This window comes from Musca autumnalis, unplaced genomic scaffold, assembly GCF_047663935.1.
Source record: "Musca autumnalis isolate F117 unplaced genomic scaffold, ASM4766393v1 scaffold_2, whole genome shotgun sequence".
Lineage (NCBI taxonomy): Eukaryota > Metazoa > Arthropoda > Insecta > Diptera > Muscidae > Musca > Musca autumnalis.
This window is the reverse complement of record NW_027411755.1, coordinates 246,221,500-246,238,392: the sequence shown is the minus strand read 5'-3', so window position 1 is coordinate 246,238,392 and position 16,893 is coordinate 246,221,500. Positions and strand designations below refer to the sequence as shown.

General features: G+C 40.7%; 1 protein-coding gene across 2 annotated transcripts in view; it reads left to right on the top strand.

Annotated features, from left to right (window-relative positions):
* Positions 1-5,434, top strand: part of LOC141395435 (protein peste-like) — an 83,863-nt gene extending 78,429 nt beyond the window's left edge. For both annotated transcript variants that reach the window (XM_073971289.1, XM_073971288.1), the window contains exons 6-8: positions 31-334; positions 4,057-4,333; positions 4,409-5,434. In XM_073971289.1, coding sequence (XP_073827390.1) covers positions 31-334; positions 4,057-4,333; positions 4,409-4,787 — 960 coding nt within the window. In that variant the 3' untranslated portion in view covers positions 4,788-5,434. The remainder of the gene's footprint in view (positions 1-30; positions 335-4,056; positions 4,334-4,408) is intronic.
* Positions 5,435-16,893: the final 11,459 nt, after the last annotated feature.

The following is a 16,893-nucleotide window of genomic DNA, read 5'->3' as shown; positions in this document are numbered from 1 at the left end:
TTGCTAATTTTCTGTTTTTTTTTTTTGCAGCGCAATGGCAGCGCTGAGTTGACAGGTGTTTTCAATGCCTACACCGGTGCCGATGATATCTCTCGTGCCGGTCAAATGCACACATGGAATTATAAAACCCACAGCGGCTTCTTCGAGTCCCATTGTGGTGATATTAATGGTTCTGCTGGTGAATTTTATCCCAAAAATTTAACACCCGACAGTATTGTGGGTCTGTTTACACCCGACATGTGCCGCACGGTGCCTTTGGAATACACGGAAACTGTTGAAATTGAGGGAATTAAAGGTTACAAGTACTCTGGTGGTCCAAGAGCTGTGGATAATGGTAAGGGGATTTGTATTACATTTAATAACAAAGAGAGAGAGGGAGAGGGAGAGGGAGAGGAAGAGATATATGGAGAAAGAAATATGTGTAGCGAAAAAGAGGGGAAGATAGAGGAGCTTTATGAGGTGTTCTATCTGTGGAAGACCTTGAGGATACCTTCTATATTTTACTTTCTGTAGAGGATCTCTATGATTTTAGAAGGTCTTCTTTCTATAGAAAACCTTAGGATGTCTTCTTCCCATAGATGGCCTTTGCTATGTTGTTGTTGTTGTTGTAGCAGCATCTAATGCTGGGTTGGCAGCCGCTGGCCGAAACACTTTTGGTTTCGGGTCAATCCGGTACCTAAGAACCCGCTAGGTCTCCTCTTTTCATGGAAGATCTTAATGAAGACCTTTATCCCTTTCTATAGAATATCTTTTGGAAGTTTTCTTTTCATCGAAGACCTTTAGGAGGCCCTCTTTCCATAGAAAGTCTTTAGGAGGTATTCTTTCCATAGAAGGCCTTTAGGAGGGCTTCTTTTCATAGAATACCTTAAGGCGGTATTCTTTCCATAGAAGACCTTTAGGTGGTCATCTTTCTGTAGAAGACTCTTAGAAGGTGTTCTTTCTGTTGAAGACCCTTAGAGGGTCTACTTTCTGTTGGCGACCCTTAGAGGGTCTTCTTTCCGTAGAAGACCTTAGGAGGCCTTTTTTCTGTAAAAGACCCTTAGGAGGTCTTCTTTCTATAGAAAACCTTAGGATGTCATCTTCCCATAGAAGGCCTTTACTAGGTCTCCTTTTACAAGAAGGACGTCTTCTTTCCATCGAATATCTCATGAAGACCTTTAGGAGGTTCCTTTTCTATAGAAGATCTTTTGGAAGTTTTCTTTCCATTGAAAACCTTTAGGAGGCCCTATTCACATGCCTCTTATGGAGGTCTTCTTTTTATAGAAGGCCTTTAGGTGGTCATCTTTTCCTAGAATACCTTCAGGAGGAATTATTTCCATAGAAGGTCTTTAGTAGGCGTTCCTTCTATAGATGACCCTAGGGAGTTATCCTTTCCAGATGACTTCCTTCCTTAAGGATGTTTTCTTTCCATAGAAGACCTGTACGAGGTCTATTTTCCATCGAAGACTTAAAGAGCTCTTCTTTACATAGAAGACCCTTAGGAGGTGTATTTTCTATAGAAGATATAGAAGACTTTGTGGGGGTTTTCTTTTCATAGAAGACCTTTAGGAAGTCTTCTTTCCCTAGAAGACCTTTACAGGTCTTAAGTTGGTCTTCTTTCCATAGAAGACTTTAAGGAGAAGGTCTTCTTTCCTTAGAAGACCTTAATGAGATCTTCTTTCCCTAGAAGATCTTTAGGAAGCCTTTTATACATGGAAGACTTTATGGAGGTCTTCCTCCCACAGAAGACCTAACAGAGGTCTTCTTTCTGCAGAAGATCTTAAGGAAGTATTTTTTAATGGAAGTCCTTTTGGAGGTCTTCTTCCCACAGAATACCTCTAGGCGGTCTTCTTTCCATAGAAGTCCTTTGGGAGGTCTTCTTTCCATCAAAAACTTTAAAGACGTCTTCTTTACATAGAAACCCCTTAGGAGGTCTTCTTTACATAAACGACTTTAGGGTGGACTTTTTCCATAGAAGACCTTAATGAGGTCTTCCTTCCATAGAAGACCTTAAGGAGTTCTTCTTTCTATAGAAAATCCTAAGGAGGGCTTCTTTCCATAGAAGATCTTTAAAATAATACCTTTTGGAGTTTTACTTTCTATAGAAGTTATTTCCATAGAAGGCCTTAGGGAGGTCTTCTTTCCATAGAAGTCCTCTAGTAGATCTTCTTTCCACCGAAGACCTAAAAGAAGTCCTCTTTCCGTTGAAGACCTTAAGGAGATCTTCTTTCCATAGACATAAATGAACACCTCAACGGGGTCTTCTTTCCATAGAAGACCTTAGGGAGGTCTCATTTCCATAGAAGACCTTAAGGAGGCCTTCTTTCCACTGAAGTCCTTAAGGAGGTATCTTTCCACTGAAGTCCTTAAGGAGGTATCTTTCCATAGTAGACCTTAAAGTGGTCTTCTTTCTTTAGAAGACCTTAAAAAGGTCTTCTTTCCATAGAATATCTTTAGGAAGTCTTTCCCTAGAAGACCTTTAAAGGTCTTAAGTAGGTCTTCTTTCCACAGAAGACCTTACGGAGGTCTTCTTTCTGCAGAGGACCTTCAGGAGGTCATCTTTCTGTAGAAGACCTTCAGGACGTTTTCTTTTCATAGAAGACCTTCAGGAGGTTTTCTTTTCATAGAAGACCTTTAGGAAGACTTCTTTTACTAGAAGACTTTTAAGGGTCTTAAGTATGTCTTCTTTCCATAGAAGACTTTAAGGAGAAGGTCTTCTTTCCATCGAATACCCTTAGGAGGCCTTCTTTCCATAGAAGACCTTCAGGAGGTTTTCTTTTCATAGAAGATCTTTAGGAAGTCTTCTTTCCCTAGAATACCTTAAAAGGTCTTAAGTAGGTCTTCTTTCCATAGAAGACTTTAAGGAGAAGGTCTTCTTTCCTTAGAAGACCTTAAGGAGATCTTCTTTCCCTAGAAGATCTTTAGGAAGCCTTTTATACATGGAAGACTTTATGGAGGTCTTCCTCCCACAGAAGACTTAACAGAGGTCTTCTTTCTGCAGAAGATCTTAAGGAGGTCTTCTTTCTGTAGAAGACCTTTAGGAGGTCTTCTTTCCATAGAAGACCTTAAGGAGGTCTTCTTTCCATAGAATACCTTAAGGAGGTTTTCCTTCCATTGAAGACTTTTAAGAGGTCATCATTCCCTAGAAGATCTTCAGGAGGTCGTCTTTCTACAGAATACCTTAAGAAGGTCGTCTGTCCATAGAATACCTCAAAGAGGTCGTCTCCGTACAGAAGACCTTACGGAGGTCTTCTTTTTGTAGAAGACCTTAAGGAGGTGTTCTTTCCTTAGAAGATCTTTAAAAGAATACTTTTTGGAGTCGTCTTTCCATGGAAGACCTTAAGGAGATTTTCCTTCCATTGAAGACCTTTAAGGTCATCTTTCCCTAGAAGGTCTTCAGGAGGTCCTCTTTCCATAGAAGACCTTAAGGAGGCCATCTTTCCATTGAAGTCCTTAATGAGCTATGTTTCCATAGAAGACCTTACGGAGATCTTCCTTTTGTAGAAGACCTTAAAGAGGTGTTCTTTCCTTAGAAGACCTTTAGGAGGTCTTCTTTCCCTAGAAGGCCTTTAGGAGGTCTTCTTTCCCTAGAAGACCATTAAATGTCTTAAGTAGGTCGTATTTCGTTAGAAGACTTTTAAGATGTCTTCTTTCTTTCGAAAACTAAGGAGGTCTTTTTTCCTTAGAAGACCTTTAAGAGGTCTTCTTTCCCTAGAATGCCTTTAGGGCGTTTTCTTTCCATAGAAGACCTTTTGGAGGTTTTCTTTCCTTAGAAGAACTTTAAAAGAATACCATTTGGAGTATTCTTTCCATGGAAGACCTTAAGGAGGTATTCTTTCCATAGACGACTTTAAGGAAGACCATAGAAGACCATTAATATGTCTGCCTTTTAAAGAAGTCCTTTTAAAGGAGGTCTTTTTTAATGGGGGACCTTTAGGAGGCCTTCTTTCCTTAGAAGTCCTTTAAATTAGCTTTAGGGATCATCTCTCTGAATAAGGGCTTTATTAGGTATTCTGAGTCTGACTACTTGAAGTCATTTGCCGACCATTATATTCATTCATTTCTTTCCATTTCTAGGAACTTTATATCCCGAAAACCTATGCTATTGTGGAGGTGAATGTACACCCTCTGGACTTATGAATGTTTCCGCCTGTCGTTATGGTACTCCTGCATTTATGTCTTTTCCCCACTTCTATCAAGCCGACCCTTATCTTGTTGATCAAGTAGAGGGTTTGGAACCCAACAAAGAGAAACATGAATTCTATATGATTTTGGAACCAAAAACAGGACTAACTTTGGAGGTGGCTGCTCGTTTTCAAGTGAATATGTTGGTGGAACCCATAAGGGGTGTGAGGTAAATATTCAAAGATTTCTTTTTAATTTAATTTTTAAAACATAACCCCCCCCCCCACTTTGATGCTACTTTCAGCTTATATGAAGATGTTCCACGCATATACTTCCCCCTAATATGGTTTGAACAAAAGGTGCGCATTACACCAGAACTGGCTGCAGAATGGAAAGTGATTCCACGAGTGCTGTTGGGTGGTCAAATATTTGCTGGCCTACTATTTGCCATTGGTGTTATTATGCTAGCCTGGTATCCAATGCAACATTTGTGTTTTATGCGTAAGAGTCGGCGTCGTGTTAATTCTACAAATAAAATCCATGGTGTAACAGAGAATGGTGCGGTGGGTGGGGAAATGAAATCATTACAAAATCACAAAGAAAATGTACCTGAACAGTCGCCCTTATTGGAAAAATCCACAAAACCTGTGACAATACGGGAATCGAATGGTAAACTGGAATGAAAGCAAAAGCCAAGTGGACAGCAACTAACTTTGCCAAAGATGCCCTCAAGCTCAGTTGTGTATAACCTCAAATAAATTAAAAAACTATCACTTAGGCTAGCTAGCTATTCAAGGCTACCTTTTTATAAAGTTATATAAAAAAACTAGTACAGAAATAGGGACCCAAAGTGTATGCTAGCTTTCAATGTGATAAACAAGTGCCAATGAATTTTTTATATGCCCGTTTTTTTTTCTACTACAACTATCTACCATCAATCTGCCTTCCATCCTATCTTCCTATTTGTAATGAACTCTTTTGATACAACAACAAAAATATCATAATTTGTTTTTATTTATACATATATATTAAATACTCTATTGCATAATAAGTAAAAAATGAAATTGTTATATAAATATAATGAAAAAAGAACTATTGCCCTTGCTATAGGTTTTTATAGCAACTATATTTTTTAAGTTATATACGATATACACATACACGTATAAAATATTTTATAGGAAATCTTCTTGTGAGATGCATAGTTTTAAGTATCATATTTTGCTAATTTGTTTTCTTTTTATTACATTCCCCCTTTTTTATTTAAGTTTTACAGTATTTTTTATAAATTATAATATTAAACGCAAATAATTTTATATAGATTTGTTGTAAATTTTTAATTGTAGTTTTTTTTAAATAAAATTTTATAAGATGATAAAATCGGACATGAAAATAAAAAACGTCTACAAATTATATATGTACATGTTTAGAAACACAAGAACTTATGGGTCGATTCCGTATTGCGACGCGAGTCGTGTCGCGTTGCCAGTTGCAATTTTTTCCATTACGTATGGCAAAAGTCGCCCGACGACGTCAAATTCTGTCGCCATAAAGTTCATTTTAAGTGAATTTATTTAATATTAAATACGTTTTTTGGGTTTTCAGTACTTACGCTGCAGTTACACATGCCAGTAAATAGGTGCCAATTGGGTACATTTATTATACTCGAAAATGCCGAAGAAGTGTTCGACTGGCATGCAGTTTTCTTGTGTGTTTACACATGCCAGTGCAAGTTCAATTTCAAAATTATTTTAACACGCATTTAACACACAAAATTGCATTATATTTCAGATTTAAAACACAATCCACATCATATTCTATTATTTTTATTTTATTTCGTTTCAAAAAGATTGTTTTCAATCATAAACAAAATGAATCTGGTATTGCCGTCTTTTCAATATTGGATAATCCCAGAGGGGAAATTATTTGTCAACCTATATTTTCAGGAAAAATATCAAAATTATGTCTTCATTCACCACTAATATGTATATTGCAGCTACCGAGATGTATTATTTGTGTTTCATAACCTTTTTGAAAATATGCGTTAAATCTTTGCATTCTTAAAAGAAACAAAAATGTACATGGATTGAAAAATAGTGTAGGCAACTCTTTTTTATTTTCGACATATTTTCGACTGGCAGCCAGTTCAAAATTATACTGGTATGAAAAAATGTAGTGCCAGTGGAGTCGACAATTCAAAAAATGTATAATTGTGATAGTATTGAATTTTTCAAACTGTCACTAGCATGTGTAACGGTTGGGTTATATTCATGGTAGAGCAAATAAAGGGTGTTTTTTTAAGCCCGATAGAACTTGAAATTGTAAAAAATAACACAAAAAATTAAATTGTAATCAATTTTTTTTTTTATTCGAAAGACCAATACCTGACATTGACATTTGAAAATTATTTCGGGCATATGGGCACCGCGGCTGTTGACGAAGTGCATTCTGGACGTCCAATTTTTGGCCACTTTTTCGAGCACTGCTGGCCGTATGTCACGAATAACACGAACAATGCTGGCCTCCAAGGCATCAATTGTTGCTGGTTTATCAGCATAAACCAGTGACTTCACGTAGCCCCACAGGAAATAATCGAGAGGTGTCAAATCGCACGACCTTGGAGGCCAATTGACAGGTCCACTTCTCGAAATGAACTTATCGCCAAATTTTGATTTCAATAAGTCGATGGTTGCGTTCGCCGTATGGCACGTAGCGCCATCCTGTTGAAACCACATCTCCTCCGGATCAATGTCATCCATATTTTCAAACAAAAAATCATTGATCATGGTGCGGTAACGATCTCCATTGACCGTAACGGGAGCTCCGGCCTCATTTTTGCAGAAATAAGGTCCGATGATGCCACCAGCGTAAAAACCGCACCATACGGTGCATTTTTCTGGATGTAATGGAGTCTGTGGGGTCTCTTGTGGATTGGTCTCACTCCATATGCGGCAATTTTGCTTATTAACAAACCCGTTAAGCCAAAAATGCGCCTCATCGCTGAACACAATTTTGCGATAAAACAACGGGTCGAATCGACGACTGATTTTCAAAGTAAATTTGGATAATTTCGTGGCGTTGTTCAAGCGTGAGTCTATTCATGATGATTTGTCAGAGTATACTGAAACAAATAAAAAAAGTTTCATCAAAATTTAATTTTTTGTGTTACTTTTTACAATTTAAAGTTCTATCTAGCTTAAAAAACACCCTTTATAAGGTAAAGTAAATACTACAACAAATACAACTCAACAACAACCACATGGAAATTTGTTTTTGTTTGTAATGTTAGTGTCAACGGAATATGTAAACAAAACAAGGAAATGTCTATAAATTATTGGAATTTAAAAAACTAATAATTTTTCACATTTGATTGAATATTTTGAAAAACATGAATGAAAACTCGTTAGATTTTCAATTTGAATGTTTCCATATCATTCCACTAAATGTATAATTTCTCGCAGAAAGTAGAATACTTGCAAAAATATTTCGGGTCGCTGGTAATTCATTGAAAAAAGAGAAGCTGTTTCAATCGTTTGCTTTTGAAAACAAAAAATCACATGTTTATTAGGGCTTTATTCTTTTCAAGTTTAACAAAATACCACACATATTAATAAATATTGTACCGCCTCTATAAGCGGTGTTTTAGTGTGCGGCATGTCGTTCGGACCTGGAGGAGGTTACATGTCAATGATATGAAGCCGTCTTTATGGGAAATAGTTTTTTTCTGATGAATAAATTTGTTCTTCAAAAATATATATCCCTAATATACATCGAACATAGAAATAAATATTTACATAAAATGTCGTATGGAATTTGACACTACCACTACAACCTAGTTCAGTCAGATGGGTATTGCTGCTACCTTTTCTTGTTCTACCATGGTTGTGTGCGTACACCAGATGAATGGAACAGAGTATGGACTCATTTTTTATCCAAACAAAAGAAACAAATTTCTTAAAATTAGAACATTACAACTACAGGAGGTGGACCATCACAAGAAATATGTGCAGACTTACTGCAAATTAATATGGTATCAAATCCTGCAGGTACGATCTACGGAATTGAAGAGACATGGGATGATAATAACAGTGAAATTGGACAATCCGCTGAGGTAGAAAATGAAAAACCTCAAGATGAAGTAGAAATTGACAACGTACTTGCCAACTAAACGTTCAAACTAAAAACTTTTCTATTCAGATATAAATGGCGAACATCATCCTTTGGTCGCATTAAATGTATGTACGTGTGTTCCGTCAATGCATCCGACAATGCCCGGGATATTTGTTTTTGAATAAAAATAATTTTTATTTTGACGCTTTTCCTCTTCCATTAATTTGGAAACAATCCCAATTGTACACAGTTTTTCCTATATTAACTCCAGAACTTCGCTTAATACCTTTGACAATGTGGGTTGAGCCATCCCGAGGTTAAAGTCATTGCCATTAGATTTTTAAAAGCTTCCTTCTGCGAAAAACCCTTAAAGCAGCACACACTTTAAGTATTTTGATGAATGTTGGAAACCAAACAAACTCACAATACTGATGGCAATTCTAAAGGATTAGATTTATCTCTTAAGTGTCGTCTGATAGATGCTACGTTAACTATATCTTCTTCACTATCATCAAAAAATAGTTCCACTGAGCTTATCATTTTAGAAAACTATAACTTTTGTGTACATTTCTTCGGATATTTTTTTCGGATTTATTGAAATCAAAACAAAAAACGCTCCGCTACATCACCGATAACTTGTTATCGACGATTATTTTCTATCGCTTTACGTAGTGCATTTTTTAAATTTTGTCACAGAGACGATAGACGACGCGACATGACTCGCCTCGCAATACGGAATCGACCCATTAGACACCTTGTTGCCTAGGTAGCATAATTATGGCGCCCAATCTTCATATAATCATATAAAAAGGTAGAGTAAAACTTTGACAGCTCGGAGGTATTTCACTTACAATTGGTTTGTCTTTTTACGTACTGAACTTTACTGAACATTTTTTCTTCAGTAAAGTTTTGACAATTGTATAATTGAAATGTTGCTAAACATTACTGAAGAAACAATGTTCAGTAAAGTTCAGTACGTAAAAGGACAAACCTAATAATAATGTTGTTTTAGTCTTCTGTTTCTAAAAGGCCAAAAAGGTCTGTTAACTATAGAAAACCTTTGGAAGGTTTTCCATCTAAACAAGATGTTTAGGAAGTTTTCGGTCTAAAACTTTGAGATCTCTTCTAAATAAAGATGATCTTTGGGAGGTCTATCTAAAAGGTAAATCTAAAAAGGATGGAAGATTTTTGGGGGTAATTTTTCTATAGAACATCTCAATTAAGTCTTCTATATAAACAATGCGTTTTGTTCTTTCATGTATAGATGACCCTTAGAAGGTCATTCAGATCTTTATGGGGTAATCTATCTATGGAAGACCTTTAGAAGGTAGGTTCTATAGAAGATATTATAGTTCTATCTTTAGACAACCCAGGTTATGATTCGTATAGAGATCACTACTGGGAGGTCGCAAAAAGACTAGTTTTTGGTTTTTTTAACTTGGATTTTCAGGAATTACACCAAACCCTTATCTTTTCACATTTCAGTGTTCTGGGTAAATGAGAGGAGATACAGAAAAATAGATTGGGGCTATTTCAAAGCCTTGACGGTCTTGGAAATCGGCAGCCAGCAATATCTGTTGTCAATTGTTGATGTTCTAATCATACTTACTTACTTAGCTGGCCCATTACAGAACATTTGTTCCATAGGCCGATCTAAGAAAAGATATCGATTCCTCTCTATTTGTTGCTTCGCACTCTGGAATACCGCGCCTTTTCATCTCATCATCCACTTGTTTGCGCCATCTATTCTTTGGCCTGCCAATTCTGCGTGCACCGCCAAGCGGTCCGTATTTATACACCTTTTTAGCGGGTTCATCATCGCTCATTCTTATGATATGGCCTAGCCAACGCAATCGCTGCATCTCGATACGTTTTACAATATTGATGTCGTTGTATAGCAGATACAGCTCGTGGTTCATGCGACGTCGATATTCGCCGTCAACGCAGATTGGTCCGTAGATCTTTCGGAGAATTTTTCTCCCAAACACACCAAGCACTGCCATGTCTGCTTGCGCAAATACCCAGGCTTCGGATCCATACATCATCACGGGTAGTATCAGTGTTCTGTAAAGCGTTATTTTTGTTTGACGATATGTGGCTTTGTTTTTAAACTGCTTACTTAAACCAAAGTAGCATCTGTTGGCCAATACAATTCTTCTTTTTATTTCACAACTGATGTCGTTTGTTGTGTTTACGGAGGTGCCGAGGTAGACGAAGTCTTTTACTACCTCAATATTATAGGAACCAACTTCCACAGTCGGTCCGAGCTCAATGGACGCATTGCGCGTCGACACCATCAACTTGGTCTTCTCACCGTTTACCACCAGACCAACTTTCGCAGATTCTGCTTCGACCTTCCTAAAGGTGTCAGTTACTTTCTTTACTGATCGTCCCATGATGTCTATGTCATCAGCATAGGCAAATAACATGTGGCTATTCGTGTAAATTGTGCCATTTCTTTTGACATTTGCATCTCGTATTACCACACGAAAGGCTGTCTCCATGTCTGAAACCTCTTTTGGTACCAAACTCTTCGGAGAGGTTCTTTCCTATTTTAACTGAGGACCTCGTGTCAGTTAAAGTCATCTTACAAAGCCGGATGAGCTTTGCGGGGATACCAAATTCAGACATTACATGGAATACCTTTGATCGGAGGGGACTGTCGAATGCTGCTTTATAATCGACAAAAGTTGAAATGTGTCGATCTGCATCTCTTGGGTCTTCTCTAGGATTTGCCGCAGGGCAAATATCTGGTCAATGGTGGACTTGCCAGGTCTAAAGCCACATTGGTATGGTCCAATTATTTCGTTGACCATTGGCTTTAGTCGTTCGCACAATATCCCTGACACTATATTATAGGCAATAGTTAGAGCATATGGTCTTATCTCCTTTCTTGTGGACGGGACATAGGATGCTCAGGTTCCAATCGTCGGGTACGCGTTCTTCCTGCCAGATGGTGCTAACTAGCTGATGCATACACCTTATCAGCGCATCGTCTCCGGTTTTAAGCAGCTCGGCTGGTAAGCCATCGGCTCCTGCTGCTTTATTATTCTTCAGCCGGTTGATTGCTGTTTTCATCTTGGCTGGGCGGTATACATTCTATACCATCTTCTGGGATTGGATCTGTGGCATCATCGTCTTCGCTACTATTGGATACCAGCAGATTGGAGAAATGTTCCTTCCATATCCTGAGCACGCTATCTGTTGTTACCAGATTACCTTGCTGGTCTCTACAGGAGGATGTGCCTGTACCAAAGCCATCTGTTTGATGTTTCACTCTTTGGTAGAATTTTCGGACTTCATTCTGGCTCCTGTACATCTCGATTTTTTTCACACTCCCGCTTTTCCATTTCTCTCTTTTTCCTGCGGAAATGACGTTTCTCTTCTCTCCTTTTCTCCCGATATATCTCTCGTGCGCTACGCGTTGCTACTGATTGTAAAGTAGCTCTATATGCCGCATTTTTCTCTTCGATAGCAGCACGACACTCCTAATCATACCATGGAATGCTTGGTGGAGGCCTCTGGTATCCAAGTATGGATTTTGCGGCTGTTTGCATGGAGTGGGCAATGCTTTGCCATTGCGCTGATATGTTATCGGGATGAGGAGTGCTTTGATTAAGCAATTGGGCTAGTTGAGTGGAATATGCTGTGGCTATCTGTTGTGATTGCAGCTTACCGATGTCTAACTTTCGTGTTGTGTCTGTTCGTACTTTGTTTGCTACGTTTAAGCGGGTGCGTACCTTTGCTGCAACAAGGTAGTGGTCCGAATCAATGTTTGCGCCTCGGAACGATCGTACATCCAACACGCTGGATGAATGTCTTCCATCTATCACATCATGATCAATTTCATTACTTGTTCTTTGATCTGGAGACAGCCAGGTGCCCTTATGAATATCGAGATGATTAAATCTGGTACTGCTAACTACCATGTTTTTTACAGCTGCAAAGTCTATCAGCCTCATACCATTGTCAGATGTTTCACTGTGGACACTGAATTCCGCGACTGTTGCGCCAAAGATATTCTCCTTTCCAATTTTGGCATTAAAATCGCCTAGAATGATTTTAATGTCATGGGCAGGGCAACGGTCATATGTTTCTTCTAAGCGCTCGTAAAATATATCTTTGGTCTCTTTGTCCTTTTCTTCAGTGGGAGCATGAGCGCAAATAAAGCTGATGTTGAAGAATATAGCTTTTATTCGAATTGCAGCAAGTCTTTCATTCACTGGGGTGAAGCTGGATACCAGATGTTTTAGTCTCCGACTAACTACGAATCCGCAACCAAACTCATGCTTTACGTCATGGCAGCTATAATACAGTGCGTCACCTTTAGGTGTTATTGTGACGCCTTTCCCAATCCATCGTATTTCCTGTATGGCAGTAATATCGGCCTTGTACTTTTCAAGTACGTCTGCCAATGCGAAGACTGCACCTTCTCTATAAAGAGTGCGAACATTCCAGGCGCAGATTCGCAGATCATGGTCCTTAAAACGTTTGCGGGGTTCGTCAACTTTAGAGGGGTTTGTTTTTCTTTTCTTTCGTTTTTTCATAGTAGGCTGTTTTTTCTAGAGGAGGGTTACTAACCCGACGCCCAAACCCAAGTTTTTAACGTTCTTATGGGTGAACGCGCGGCACATGTTAGCTCACTACCTGTAACGGGTGTTAAAGGCAGTTCCCCAGGTGACACCACGGGGAGGTAAGTGTCCACTTGAGATGAAAGAGGGACCAAGATAAATTCTGGGCTTTGCCATGTTAAAGCCGGTCAGGACCGTTCCTTGGTATCTTCCATCCCTTTGATATCTTCCACTTTGAACCTCCTATTAGCAACTACTTACTCGGTTGTATGGATATTGCGAGTTCTACATGACATGGCGGTCTCAACACTAGACGAGCATGGCAGAAAGGACGTTCCGAGATATCATCACTGCTGAAGCCGCTCGCCATTTACCTGCTGGTTGAATACCGGAAGTAATTTCCCATCGATGGGATTAGCAAATGAGCGTGTTCAGCTTCGTCGTTCCAACCCCAGTGACAGGGAGCTGACAGTGAGCATAAAATCATCTGAAGAGTTGCAACATGTTAGCCGGAATAAGTGAATTGTGGACAACGGTTAAGTCACTCTCGAACCCAGGAATAAAGGAAGATAGGATCTCAGTTACATTTGGCGACGTTACGTTGACTGATCTGAAGAGGTGTGCAAGTTATTTCAATCGACGGTTTGTTGAGCACGTGACAGGCGAAGAGAAAAGCACTACGTCTCATTAGATCTCTTTCTGTCAAGGATGAACCACCACAATTTACAATGGATGATCTTGCGAATGTCATCAGGATCGCTAAATCATCCAAAGCGATTGACTCTGATGGAATCTCCATGGTAATACTGAAACAGCTGGATGTGCCGGGAGTTCGGGAGTATCTCACTAAAGTTCTAAACCTGTCGCTAGCCACCCACATCGTTCCCGAAGTCTGGAAAAAGAACAGGGTGCTCCCACTACTGAAGCCAGGCATGGATGCCAGCAAAATTGGATCGTACAGACCGATTTCGCTTTTCTCGCCCGTAGCAATGACCTACAAACCGATTTCGCTTTTCTCGCCCGTATCAATGACCTCCCCAGCGTCAGAAATAGCTATCCAGTTGCCGATCTTCAGCATTGGTTCCGTAAGCAGCACAGCACGACAACAGCGCTACACGCCATCTCCACATATATTAGTCGAGAACTCAACCATACCAAGCCGTATGATAGAACAGTGATGATGACGCTTGACTTATCAAAAGCCGTTGATATTGCCAAGCACTCCACGCTGTTTGAGGGCATCGAGTAGACAACCCTCCGGCCATGTCTGAAACGTTGGATAATCAATTATATGTTTGGACGCCAGTCGTACGTGGAATTCAGGGACAAGAAACCTGTCAGAATGCCACCCTGAGAACTGCAACAGGGTGCCTCCTTATGTCTTCAGTGGACCATCTACATGAGAAGACAAAGATTCTTCCAGTACAGTACACAACGACATGCTTTCGTTGTAGTATTTGCTCGGGTGTTACCGTGAGAGTCAGCCTAATCACCATATGGTGGATAGGACCCCCACCCAGGCATATTAGTAGGGATGTTCATGATCTAGAAAGAGAGGTCCAACGTTACAAGAGAGAACCCCTAGATCAACAAGTCTATCGCAGATGCCATAAACAACAATCGTGTAAAGGCGATCCTCGGAAAACATTCCCCATCTATTGCAGAGCGTTAGCTGCCACGACAAACCAGAGTAGTTTTGGCTCAACTATGCTCGGGATGGTGCAGCCGTCTAAATTCCTACAGGGCAAGGATCGATGACACCGTGCAAAATATCTGCCAAACCTACTCAACTCAACTCCAGTAGATTGATGGTTACATCCTATGAAAGCAGCCATATGAAGCAGAAAAACGAGCATACAAACATATCAAATACTGTTGCAACAAAAACAACCCCCTTTAAGGCACACGGAACCAGCGATACTAGATAAAAACTTCTAGTAGGGTTCCCTAACCACACTAGCGCCTTCCAGTTGACCCAATTGCGACTGGAGGCTCTAGCGGAACTATCACATACAACACCGTACTAAAGAGGACGATAGGATTTATAAGGTCAGTTAATATCTTTCAGCCTTATAAATCTCCGGGCTCAGATTACATAATACCAGCAGTGTCACAAAATATAAGGGCCCTGCTTTAAGAATTCTCAAGCAGAACTGTGTGACCTAGTTGTGGCTTTCATTCGTAAAAGATGTAAAGGTGACATAAATATGAATGGGAGTATATTCACGAAGCTCGGAAACCAAGTCAAAGAAAGCCAGCACGCTTATATCAAGAATTGTTGTTGTTGTTCCCTCATCGGGAATAACAATCTTGGAGCGATATGAGGGCTTAAGTATATAGTTTCTCTCTTTGTCCAGGCTATGCCATGATTGTTCTCAGATCCCCCATTACACTTCTCTCTTATGGATGATAATTTGAAAACTTTTAAAAACCCCAACCCTAATACACTCTCGATACCGACCACTGCTATGAAAAAGTACAACGAGGCACCTTGTGTGAGAACGACCCAATGGGCGAGGACGACAGCTCATTGACATTGGACGGAGTAAGTGACGCCATCCACCAACAGAGCAGGGTATTGCTCGATCTCCTGGAGGACAGTGATATCCTTCGACTCAGCCAGGAGAGCCCTCCTCCAGGGGACTGGGAGAACTGGGAGGAAGATGAGATGGAAATTACAATTATTCCATTCTTCCAAAGAGGCTCGCCCTAGTGCCCTGGAGAACTCCAACCTCGCGGTTGAGTATACCACTCCCTAAGGGGATGAAGCGTCGGTCGAATCCGACATGCCCTCTTTGTACAGGCAAGATGCCTTGGCGGAAGAGGCCGTGGAGGAGGAAATGACCACCACCCCCATGTCCCCGTCATCCAAGTTAAATAGAGCCAGGCAGAAGAAGGATAGGTACAATTACCGTAGAGCCATCTTCTACTGCCAAAGATTTATTGGCAAATACCCTCACATTGAGAATATCTTCCTTCCAATCTACCAAATTCCGACCCCTGTAAAGGTTGCAGTTGCCAGCCCAGCGGCTGTGACAAAGGCAACCTCTACAGGGAAACTAATAAATCCAATGTTGTCGAACTGCTCGAGTCCTTTGCGGACATCTTTGATGACCGCGGTAGGATCGGCCAGCTCGGCTCCATTGGCCCCAAAGACGACGGAACGTAAGGGAAACACTGGTGTGATACCTCCCGTTTCGAAGTTGGCGCAGGGAAAGTTGCAGCCACAAGCGAGACAGCCGCTAAAGGTACCGCATATATCGACTGTCTCGTCGGTGGCTGCTACCGGACCTGCCGGGGTAAAGAAGGGTGAAGATCGATCAGGGGCGACGATTGTGCAACAGACCACTGTAAAGTCGTCTGCACCTGAGGGACCTCACTCTTCTGGAGTTAAGAGCAGTGCTGACACTGTGAAGAGACATGGGCAGTGGTTGGAAATGGACCATCGACCTCAAAACAGGACGGACATTCGAAGACATCTGCGCAGGAATGCGTTAAGAGGGTTACGTCTTCTGAAGATTCGCATCCTGTTGCTAAGCGGGTGGTGGATCGTCGACCGAGCAACCACATGGACTCGTGCGCACAGGGGACCGGTCAAAAGAAGGCAGAAAGGGCTCAACCGGGGAAGGCCAGCAAAGCCGACCTAGGTCTGATACCCCCACAGCCATCTAGTGAACTCTGGGACGACTGCAGGCTGGCCGCGGTTTCTGCGGATGAGATACCCAGGAGGATTGTAGCCACAACAGGGGTGCCTCCTCCTGAGTTTGATGCGGAGGAGGTGATGAAGATGATAAAGAAGCAGAATAGAGGTCTCTTCATCGAAAGTTGGAGGCTGCTCAACTTCTTTAAAGAAGGAGACGGCATGGTAATGCGATTTACCATTGATAGCGAGAGTGCGGAATATATTAGAGACTGTGAGGGAGTGCTGTTCTTCGGATCTGTTGGACTTCGGTTCCGGATCTCGAAGTCGCAGTAAAGTAGTTCGGCAGCATGGCCTGCGAGTGGTGCAAATTAATCTGCATCACTGTAAGGCCGCGGCTGCCGAACTCCTTCTCTCCCTCACAGACTCTGAAATAGATATCGCTTTGGTCCAGGAACCCTATTTATATAA